An 11,686-nucleotide genomic window follows, 5' to 3' on the forward strand; every position below is an offset into this window, starting at 1 on the left:
AGAGAGAGAGAGAGAGAGAGAGAGAGAGAGAGAGAGAGAGAGAGAGAGAACCAGAGCAGGACACGAGCCTTGAGTGAGCGGAGTGAGCGCACTGCTGCTGTTTCACTAAGTCAGAACCAGTGGGTGAGCCTCTGACAGGTGTCACAGGCGGTAAACCACACGGGAGGAGATTGCCCATCTTTCTTCACAGAGCGGCTGGTGGATTCTAACCGTGTGCCTTCGGGTTAGCAGTGCAGCTCCTTGCCATTAGGCCACCAGCACCCTTTTTAGTGAGTGCATGCTGGGAAAATACTGTGGGTAGACTTGCTTGGCATGGGGTTGGCATAAAAGCACATTGGGTGCAAAGCGCAGTACAGCGGAGCACGGCCAAGTGTGCCAGGCCGCGGCGCTCCTCTCACGTCAGTTTTCAGGCATCTTTGCACCTGCCTAGGCTGTGTTTCCCGAGCCGTAGTTGAGTCAGGACAGGCTGTCCCCAGAGAGAGTGGGTTCTTCTTAAACGTCACCTGCTGAGATCCATCCGTGGCAGCGGGGGCGTCAGACCTCAGCCGTATCAGCACCAAGGGAGCCAGGCCGTGGTCAAGAGTTGGAGACAGAAGCCGAGACAGGTGGGGTGGCCTGGGCACAGCCCTGGTAGCCAGGGTGAAAGGTCATTTCCGTTACTTCCCGTCACCCCACCCGCCTCCCACCATGAGTTACTGTTTGCCTCTTCAGCCTCTGAGTCCGTTATAGGCCTCCCTCCAGGGATAACTGAGAAGGAGGGGCTGGCAGTTGGCATGCGTAAGGATTGTCGGTGCCGTCCGGTCAGGTTTGACTCACAGTGACCCTGTGAGCTGACCCTGCCTGCGCTGTGCCGTCCTCCTCTCCGGCGCACTTGAACCCACTGTGACTGCCACTGGGTCGGTCAGTCTCTTGAGGATCTTCCTCTCACTTGCCCACCCTCTGACGTGTGGCGAGGTCTGTGAGGACCACTGCTGAGAGAGCCCCGGTGCCCAGTTCCCAGTCTAACGGGGGGGGGGCACTGAGCCGCATCTCAGCTGCACGGCTGTGGGCTGGTTTAGGGCCCAGGGTAACACTGTTCCTTCAGAGGTTACGGACTGTCCTCGGTGTGTTTGCTCTAAGTGGGTGTAGGACCTGCTCGAGCCCCTGCACTTTTCAGTGACGTGTGCCGTCTTCTCTCTCCATCAGTGGACAAGGCGTGGTGAAGTTGGACGTTCAGCCAAAGTGCGTGGCCGTTGGCCCCGGGGGGTACACGGTGGTCGTGTGCATTGGGCAGGTAAGTGGCCTCTTGGATCCTGGCTTGAGCGGCAATGGGAGCACACAGTCCCCCCTGACACCCCCCGTGACACTGCTCTGCACAGCCTCTTCCCAGCCCGTTGGCATTCTCATCCCCAGCTTAGCGATGGAGACTGAGGTACTACTGACAGGCTGTTGTATGGGACCCACGTGTGCCGCAGTAAAGGGCAGAGCCGACACCTCGGTACATTGGGCCACCGGCCTGTCCACCTGCTGTGCAGTGAAGGTGACCCCGCGGGGCCTGTGCCACCCTTGTGCGAGTTCACATTCAAAGCCTCTCCTTCCGTTGGAGCTGTGTGGCCTCGGGCGTTCCCTGCCGCTCTGAGCTCTCATTTTCCTAGCAAACTCACCTGGATTACCAGGAAGTACAGGTGAGGCTGCTGCGGCCCCCACGGCCGCGGAACCAGCAGGCAGCGCTCTGGCCAGAAGACTGTGAGGACCCTGCGTTTGCTCTGGAATTCGTGGAACATGGCGCCCTTGCCCAGCTCCGGGCTTGGCCCACTTCTTGGAGGACTCCCTCCATAGCAGATGGCGTCTGCCGGCAGCCTCGCCTCTGGCACCGCGACAGGCTGCTGAGAAGCGCTCCTGCCGGGCCCCACCCACCTCTGCCCTCTGACCTTAATTGATTCAGGAGGATGGGCTTCTGTGTCCTAGATAGCAAGGACTTCCTGCCAAGCGGTTCCACCAGCAGCCTGGATGGTGAGGGAGAGTTCTGGAAGGTCTGGGAAGCCGGGGCCGTCCAGGCTCAGGGCCGTGCTCTGCAGCACGTAGTGAGAGCTCAGGCGCCTCGGTCCTCCTTCCTACACAGGGCCTTGCACACGGCCCCTTTGTGTCCCCCAGCCTTCATTTCCTCCTGTAAAGTGGTGGTGACAGTCTGCCTTTGAGGCCAGGGCTCCCTGGCTAGGCTAACAGTGTCCAGGCTCAGGGGCCCCCACACAGGCTGGGTACTCCCCAGAACCTGCGTAGCCGCCGTCACCTGTTTGCTAGAGAAGGCACCTCGCACAGGCTCATACTCTGATTCTGGCCAGTGGGACAGAGCCAGACCCCCCGAAGTCCCTGAGGCTCGTGACTCCTCAGCACAGCCTCACATTGTGTCTGATGGAGCTCAGCCGAGAGTACAGGGCTGAGGCGAGAGGGGCTGGAGCCCTCGATCTGTCCACTTACCTCCCCAGGAGCCTGCGGTGTGGGCCACTGCCTCTCCTCTGCCTCTAGCCCCCGACCTAGCCTCTCCTGCCCCCACTTCCACCATGAGGGACAAGGAGACCTCAGTTCAAGAATGCCCGGTAGAACTGGGTGGTCACGTCCTCCGCTGGTGTCGGTCTGACTTCCTTCATGTAGTGACAGCACAGTAGACACAGTCCTCGGGACGGGACCCGTTAGCAGCATTGACAGAAGGGGAAACGTGAAGCTGTAAAGGATCTGCATCCCCAGTCAGCTCCCGTGGACTCTGCAGTCAAGATCAGACAGATCTGCAAAAGGCCCCGTAAGATGTAACACAGCTCTTGACGGAAGTGGCCTGACCCGCGCCGGGGCGCTTGCTTCGGAGGATGGACAGAGGAGTAGAGACGAAACCCTCACTGAAGCCTTTGGATTGTGGTGTTGGTAGAGGATGTTGAACATGCAGCGCACTTCAGAAGAACTCATTTGTCTTGGACCGACAGCCTGAGAGCTCTTAGAAACAAGGATGTGACCCGTCACTTCACGTTGGTCATTGTCACCAGGAGGGACCAGGCCCTGGAGAAAGGGCTTCTTGGTAACGGTCAGAGGAGGACAGGCGGAACAGCATCCGTGGGGTGACTGACACAGCGTCTGTAACGGAGACGCAGACGTAGCAACGATGGTGATGCTGGTGCAGGCCGGGCAGGGTTCTGTCAGCTGTGCAGGGTCACTGCGATCAGAGCCTTCCTGAGGGCGCGGACATCCAGAGATCAAGTTCAGTGACTCAAGAGCGTGAAGCTGGTGTGGCTTAGCAGGACGGGGAGTGTCAGCAACCAGTAATGTGTTATTGGTGCTGGGAACGTGCACAGGACAGCCCTGAGCGGTGCTGCACGCATGAGCCTGTAACTCTGGTGCTGTTCTCATTGGCCGCCATCCTCCTCCTCCTCCTTGCCTGAGGAGTTCCTCCCCCACTCACACAGCTCCCTGGCCCCTGAGGTTCCCGTCGACGTGTTCGGAGGTGCTGTTGCCCCATTACCAGTTAAACTAGACGCGTATTTGGTTTTAATAAGACTTCTGGGGATGTTTTTGGTTTGAGGGGTCACCCTATCTGGAGTTGGGTATTTGAGATTTTGTCCCGTACCTGCCCTCCTTTTTGACAGGGTTTTTCTGTAGTCTGACTGAACTAGAACAGCCTGTAGTGGCAGGGCCATCCCGTGACTGGCCCTGTCCCCTTCTAACAGATAACTCGAAGCATCACTTGGGGCCCAAAGCTGGGACTGGGCCCAGTTAGGTGGCTCAGCGCCACCGCTAAACACAGTCCTGCCTTCCTGGCAGATGGCACCTGTCCTGGGGGCGGACGCGGGGCCCTCCCTCTGGCCGTTGCTTCGTCCTAGGCGCTGCCCTCTGACTGGCGTTGTGTTTGTAGATTGTGCTGCTCAAGGACCAGAAGAAGTGCTTCAGCGTCAACGTTGACTATGAGCCCGAGGTGGTGGCCGTGCACCCCGGGGGGGATACGGTGGCCGTGGGTGGCGCGGTAAGCCCTTTCCCTCACACCTCCCACTTGGCTGTACGGTGGGGCTCTGGGATACCAGGGTTGGGGTGAGTCCAGGCCGTCTCAGAGGGAAGATGGGAGGTGGAGATGTGCTCCCCAGAACTAGCCTGATGACAGGGTGGAGGACCCGACTCGCCTGTGGCTCCCAGCGTCCTGGCTGCTGTGGGCGGTCCTTCTGCAGGGGTGATGGGGTGTGATCCTCAACTGGGGGTCTGCTGAAGATGGGGTGTGCATCCCTCTTTCTGGAGTAGAAAGGCATGGCTTCCACAGAGGGCAGAACCCTAGTGACTCCTGTGACACGGGGTACCTGTGGTGGGGGGCAGGCGGGATGCTGACCCCCTGCCTGTCCTGCGCAGGACGGGAATGTCCGCCTCTACTCCATCGTGGGTTCATCGCTGAAGCCAGAGGATAAGCTCCTGGAGGCCAAGGGCCCTGTGACAGATCTGGCCTACTCCCAAGACGGGGCCTTCCTCGCCGTGTGTGATGCCAGCAAAGTGGTCACGGTCTTCAACGTGGCCGACGGCTACTCGGTGAGTGGGACACCTGCCCTCTGCCTGGAGACCTGGCCTAGACGGGAGCCTGGGCTGTATTACACTGCTCTGTGGGCCAGATTCTCCTTCCATGGGGTTCACAGGTTCCTGCCCAGGGAGGGGCAGGGCGGCCCTTGAGGCCCAACTCCTAGCGCTGTGCTCCCATGCCGATATTTGTGCCTGGTGTCTCCCACGAGACCCAGGGCTCAGGGACTGTGGAGGTGACTGAGAGGGCAGGATCCCACCTCGTGGTGCTTCCTGGGTCCCCGGTGCTGCCAGAGCATTGTTGGCACTCTAAATGCTGGTCCTGCTGTGGCCGAGGGCTGTGGGGGGTCGGGGGGATGTGTGGGCTCCGGCCTGAACCCCCCTGACCTTCCTCTTTCCACCCCACAACCAGGAGAACAACATATTCTACGGGCACCACGCCAAGATTGTCTGCCTGGCCTGGTCCCCGGACAACGAGCACTTTGCTTCTGGTGGCATGGACATGATGGTGTACGTCTGGACCCTGAGTGACCCCGAGACCAGAGTCAAGATCCAAGGTGATCTCGCACCCCAGCTGCCCCGGCCAGTGTTTACGGGCACAGCTTCCTGTGTGTCTGTGGGTGGCCTGATGGGGACCAGAGCTGTGTCCTTCCACAAGGGAGCAGTGGCTCCTGACGTAGGCTACTCTGAGCTGAGAGAGTCCCTGCCCACCTCTCCTTCACGACCACACGTGGCCTGGATGTGCTCTCCGTCCCTGGAGTTGGGCAGATGGGAGCTGCAGATACACTGTAGAAGTTTCTGGCAGCCGAGTTATCACAAGTTCAGAAAAGTAGGAAGTAAAAATTCTTGAGAATTTATTTGTTTGGCTTACTCTAATAATCAAGGAGTGCTGGGGAGCTGGAGGGTCAGGAGTCTCGCTGCCAGCCCAGAGGCAGGTGTTCGAATTTACCCGCTGAGGGAAGGGTGGGCAGTCTGCCCCCGTGTGGCTGACAGCCTGCAGGATATTTGACCAAGTAGTGTTCCTCCTGTGGCACCAGCCCCATTTCCAGAAACTCTTGTCGTGTGGGACGGGTGGCCCCTGGACGGCACAGCCCGGGGAGGCCCTTATATCTGCCTCTCCTCAGTTTCCCCCCACAGCCCTATTCAAGGTAGTGTGCCCTTCGGTGTGTTCTGAGGCCCCGTGGGTCCATGCCTCCATCTCCCCAGTCTCGAGCTGAGTGGACACCCAGTGGTCAGAGGTGCTGTGGAGGAGAGTCAAGGTCATAGGTGATGTGAGAGAGCCGCAAGGGGAGAGGACAGACCAGCCCTGTTCCTTGTCTGCTGTGGGCAGTCGACATGGCTCCTGGTCCGAGCCATAGGCTTACGTGTGCACACGATGTCCTCCCCACACTAAGGTCAGGGGTCAGTGTGGTGGTGTGGAAGGACATTGCAGCTCTGGGGGTTCCTGGCAGCTGGGCCACATGCTACCCAGGATGGGGGGTGGGGACAGAGGGTGAGCCAGGCCACTCCCCGGGGGGAGGCGCTAAGAGGCCAGTTGGCCAAGTGCAGCCATTGTTGTCAGCCGGAATCTGGAGTGGTCGATGACTGCAGCATGCAGGCCGTCTCCCTGACGCGGCCTGCCTGAGGAGGAAGGGGTCCGAGTGCCCTCCACCCTCGCTGTTTTCTCAGTTCTCGATGCTCCAGGCACACCCCCCCCTCAGAGATGGGGGATCCTCTTGACACCGTGCTCTTGTCCCTCAGATGCCCACCGGCTGCACCACGTCAGCAGCCTGGCCTGGCTGGACGAGCACACGCTGGTCACCACCTCCCACGATGCCTCCGTCAAAGAGTGGACAATCACCTACTGAGGCCCCCCCAAGCGGCTGAATCAGGGACTGAACTTGACTCTTCCTCCGTGTTTCTGTGACGCGCCTGCCCCCGTCCCACCCCGCCCGCCTCAGGGAGGAGGCGGCCGCTGACCATCCTCGCCTCCACAGGGTGTCCCCCACAGGGTGTCTGTGTCTGTACATGTCCTTCTGAGAGCTTTAGACAGTAACCGTTTGCACAAGAGAAATAAAACGAGCACTTAAACCACGTGTGGAGCCTAACTAAACCAGCCGCCCAGGCGAACATTCCAGAAGGCAGCGGCCACCTGGGGCCAGAAGGGTTAGCCCACCCCATGGTTCTTGTTCTCTAGCTTGTTCTCAAGGGAGGGGAGCAGGCCGGCGAGCGGACCTCCCGCCTCTCCCTGCCTGGTGTAGCTGCCCCCATGCAGTGGGCCCTAGCTGCACGCCTCACAGTGTGGCCTCCGGAGAGCTGCCCTCCCGCTCCCTTGGCACACACAGTCCAGATGGGCTTCATCCGTTGCCCTGCTTCGTTCTGACCGTGAGATTGGGTGAGCTCCTGTTGCTGTTTTCTGTGTTTCTGACCAATGTCTGTTGGTGTTCACGTGCCTGTGTGCTGGGGCCTGTCTCTAGGCCGGCAGCCCTCGTTAGCTGGGCACACTTGCCCTCTCCTCCTTTGCGTTTCCCCCACCTCTGTCCACCAGGAGCAAAGACTGGCTTGGGACCAGGGCAGAGTTGTTGTCCCCAGACCTCATGTTGCTTTTCAGCAGGTGCTGCGTGCTGCCGTGTCTGTTGGCATTACTGGTATGTGTTGGCTGAGAACAATCCCCCCTTGCACTTGTAAAAACACTGAGCGCTTTAAGAGATTCGTCTGAGAGATCATTAAATATCTTTTCTCTTGGCTGTGGGTCTATGGCTTTGTGATGGGGCTCGGGCTCAGCGCGAGGCGGCATGGGACCCCTGTGGCTCCCAGGGTCCCCTCACCACTGCAGCCTCCAGAGGGAGGTGGGCCTAGGACCCAGGCTGTCACATATATCACGTTGTGAAGGACAGCTGCCACTACCTGAATCCTGACCCTTCCACTGCAAGACCAGGTCATGCCACCTTCCTGCTCCAGGATGGTCACCCAGGCTGGTCACTACATTTATAATCAGGTGAACAGTCAATCTGGTAGTCTTGACACCCTCCTAGTCCTTGGGTTTTAGAGTGGCTTTTGAGTCACCCATGCTTTGGTTCAGTGCTGCATCCTTAACCTTGCGTTACCAGGGATCGTTCAACGTTCTCCTTCAGATGTGAGTCGTAACGTGCATGTAGATTCCAGAGGGGGAAAAAGCCAAAACTGGATTTCAAAGACTTGAGGTGTTCATGATTTAGGCCATGGTCTTCTAAATCACCTAAGCATCACAGAGCTGGACAACGAATAAGGATGACAGGAGAAAAAGTGATGCTTTTGAGATGTCCTGGAGAAGAGTACCCTTGGACTGCTAAAAAACCAAGCAGGTGCATCTAGGAAAATGCACCCGGAGTGCTCCTCGGAGGCAGAGAGGAAAAGGCTTTGTCTTTCATACTTTGGAATGTAGTTTGTCAAGGCTTGTTCTTGGAGAGGGACGTCCTGCTTGGAAAGATGGAGGGTCAGCAAAGGAAAGGAAGACCTCTTCCACCCGCCCCCACGGGACTGCAGCAGATGACTCGAGGATGCCTGACTCAAACCGTGGGGTTTGTGTTTCATGTTGTTATGTGTGCTTGAGTCACCTGTGACTCAGCGACCCTATGTACAACAGCCCCAAACCCTGCTCTATCCTGTGCCAATCTTACTGCCTCTGACACACCCATCCCGATTACCCCAGTCACTGAGTCAATCCATCTCATTGAGGGTCTTCCTCTCCTACGCTGACCCTCCACCCTCCCAAGCATGATGTTCCTCTCCAAGAACTGGTCCCTCCTTGCAGCATGTCCAAAGTATGTCAGATGAAGCTTCAGAATCCTTGTCTCCAAGGAGCATCCTGGTTTAACCCTCTCTAGGACAAACTTGTTTGTTCTCCTAGCAGTCCATGGTATATCAGTACTCTTCTCCAGCACCACAGCTCAAAGGCATCAGTTGTTTCGTGTATATGTGATAGTTGGATAATGAACAAGAAGACCAAAACACTGATGCCTTTGCAATGGGGTGTTGGCAGATAGGCCGTGGACTGCCTGAAGGACAGGTAACGGACGGTGATGTGCACAGTAAGGAGCAGGTTAGACTCTACATCAGTGACACAAGGCAAAATGCCTATGGATGTTTACAAAGTCAGTGTCCAAGTGAGGTAACCAGCAAGCAAAATGTGCGGCCAGGATGCTCATTGGGGCAGCGATGATGAGATGCTGCATCACATACTTGGGGGATGTTGGATCAGTCCCCGGAGAAGGTTCTCCTGGCTGGTAGAGGGGTCAGGAAAATGGAAGACCCTCAAGGAGATGGACCCAAGGTGGCTGCAGCAGTGTGGGCGAGCTCAGGAGCGATGGGCTGAGCGCAGCGCACAGTCGGGCAGTGTTTCGCTCTGCCGTGTGCTGGGCTGCGAGGAGCTGGAACACAGAAAGCCCTAACGTTAGTCACCACAGGATGGTCTCTGCTGTGGTAGCAAACCCAGAAAATCTGCACTCAAGACGTGTGCCCTGCTCATGACACAGTCTCACGACCTTTCTCCATCTCGGGCCGGAGTCGTCTGGTCCACGCAGCTTCCAAGGTCAGTGTTGGAGGCAAGGTGGAGGCATCACATTGCTCTGGATGCGTATAAAATGAAATCCTTGACAACTTGGATCTCCTCCACTGATGTTATAGACTAGTGGACTTGTTTTCATTACATTTCGTTTATATAGTTTATAAAGTCTGTAGTCTTTGATCTTCAGTAAGTGATTCAAGTCCTCGACACTCAGCCAACTTTTGTGTTTGGTACACAGATTTTGTGTATGTATACAAATGTTTAAGTGTGTGAAAGGGTCCAGCAAACCTTTCCTGATTTTAAACCATGCAGACTGATGCAGGCAAGGCTCCACGCTGAGGGCCATTACGAGTGCCTACCTCCGTGTATCAGATTCTACCTCTAGGAAATAAAGGTAGCTAATTTCCTGAAACGTATGAGCAAGAACCTGTGGTGATGAAGACGTTCAAGCTGCTCTGAAAGAATGGGCATAAAACAAGGCCCCAGGAATTGACGGCGTACCAGTTAACATTTCAACAAACAGCTGGCCAACTGACTGGAAGAGATCTATAATTGCTCCCATTCCAAAGAAAGATGATCCGACAGTGAGGAAATTGTTGAACAATATAATTAATACGCAAGCAAAATTCTGCAGAAAATTATCCAAAAATGACTGGTGCAGTACATAAACAAAGGGCCAGATGTGCAGGCTGGGTTTAAATGAGGCTAATGTTGGATGGATCTTGGCAGAAAGCAGAAAGTACCAGAGAAATGTCTGTTTGACTATGTAAAGGCTTTTGACTGTGTGGATCGCAACAAACACTGGCTGACTCTTTAAAATGGGAACCCCAGATCATTTGATTGTGGCAGAGGGATGAATTCAATGATATTAAAGAGCTGAACAGAAGATTTCAAAAGGCAGCGCAGGATGATAATAAAATAATACAATGAAATGTGCAAGGAGCTGGAGTCAAAATCAAAAGGGCTGAACTCAGCATTTCTTAAGCTCAAGGAACTGAGGAACAAATTCAAACCTCAAGTTGCTATAATCAAGGATGCTTTAGGCAGAATATTAAATGATCCAGAAAGCATTAGAAGATACACAGTCATTGTGCCAAAAGAAATCATCTTATTAGCACGACCAGAAAAGATTTTCAAGAAACAACATATGAGCAAGAGCCTATGGTGATGAAGGAAGAAGTTCAAGTTGCTTTGAAAGAACTGGCAAAAAATAAGGCCCCAGGAATTGATGGTATACCAGTTGACATATTTCAACTAATAGATGCTGCCCTAGATGTGCTCACCAAATTCTGTCAAATCTGGAGAACAGCCACTTGGCCAACTGATTGTTTCCATTCCAAAGAAGGGTGACCCAACAGTGTGGAAATTATCGAACAATAACATTTCTATCACCTGCAAGCAAGATTCTGCTGAAGATTATCCAAAAACAATTGGAACAGCACAGCAGAGACCTGCCAGAAGTTCAGGCTGGGTTTAGAAGGGGTCATAGTACTAGGAATATTGTAGCTAATGTTAGATGGATCTTCGCTGAAAGCAGGTAATACCAGAGGAATGTCTATCTCTGTTTCACTGATTATGCAAAGGCGTTTGTGTGAATCGCAACAAACTGGCTGACTCTGAGAAGAATAGGAATCCCAGAACACTTGGTCATGCTAATGAGATACCTGTACTTGTACCAGGAGGCAGTCATCATGACAGAGCAAGGAAACTATATGTTTCAAAATTAGGAAGGAGTGTGTACACCAGGGATGTGTCCTATCTCCATACCTTTTCAACTTATATGCAGAACAGATTATCCAGGAGTCTGGGCTCTATGAGGAGAAGTGTGGCATCAAGATTGGTAGAAGATTTATCACCAATCTGTGCTATGTAGATGACACAGCCCTGGTTGCTGAAATTGAGGAGGACCTGAAGCACTGCAGAAGGTCAAGGTTTACAGCCTTCGATATGGATTGAGGCTCAATATCAAGAAAACAAAGATTCTAACCACTGGGCCAATTGGCAGCATCAGGATGGATGGTGAAAAGATTGAGATTGTTCACAGCTTTAGTTTGCTCAGCTCCACAGTCAACACTCTTGGCACCTGCAGCCAGGAAATTAAAAGATGTTTTGTGGTGGCAAAGTCTGCTGTTAGGGACCTCTCCAAAGTACTGAAGAGCAATGCTGTCACTCTGGAGACAAAGGTGCGCCTGACACAGGCCATAGTCTTTGCAATCTCTTGCTATGCATCAAAGAGTTGGACAATGACTAGGGAGGATAAAAAGAGAATTGATGCCTTTGAGCTGTAGTGTTGGAGAAGAGTATTGAATATACCTTGGGCTGCTAAGAAAACGAACCGGTTCATCCTAGAAAGGGTTATACCAGGCTGCTCCTTGGAGGCAAGGCTTCTGAAGCTTTGTCTGATATACTTTGAACATGTTGCATGGAGGGGCCAATCCTTTGGAGGAGGATGTCATGCTTGGGAGGGTGGAGGGACAGCGCTGGAGAGGAAGACCTTCTATGAGGTGAATTGATTCAGTGACTGGGGTAATCGGGGTAGGTATATCAGAGATTGTGAGATTGACACAGGATAGAGCAGGGTTTAGGGCTGTTGTACATAGGGTCGCTATGAGTTGCAGGCAAATCAACGTCACATAACAACAA

General features: G+C 54.6%; 1 protein-coding gene across 2 annotated transcripts in view; it reads left to right on the forward strand.

The window, feature by feature from the left end:
- The window catches only part of LOC102872200 (WD repeat-containing protein 1-like), a 46,603-nt gene extending 40,206 nt beyond the window's left edge, over positions 1-6,397 (forward strand). For both annotated transcript variants that reach the window (XM_006893574.1, XM_006893573.1), the window contains 5 exons: positions 1,186-1,273; positions 3,878-3,985; positions 4,360-4,533; positions 4,931-5,075; positions 6,259-6,397. In XM_006893574.1, the coding sequence (XP_006893636.1) occupies positions 1,186-1,273; positions 3,878-3,985; positions 4,360-4,533; positions 4,931-5,075; positions 6,259-6,365 (622 nt within the window). In that variant the 3' untranslated portion in view covers positions 6,366-6,397. The remainder of the gene's footprint in view (positions 1-1,185; positions 1,274-3,877; positions 3,986-4,359; positions 4,534-4,930; positions 5,076-6,258) is intronic.
- Positions 6,398-11,686: the final 5,289 nt, after the last annotated feature.

Source organism: Elephantulus edwardii, unplaced genomic scaffold (genome assembly GCF_000299155.1).
Source record: "Elephantulus edwardii isolate Elephantulus edwardi_28Jun2011 unplaced genomic scaffold, EleEdw1.0 scaffold00129, whole genome shotgun sequence".
Lineage (NCBI taxonomy): Eukaryota > Metazoa > Chordata > Mammalia > Macroscelidea > Macroscelididae > Elephantulus > Elephantulus edwardii.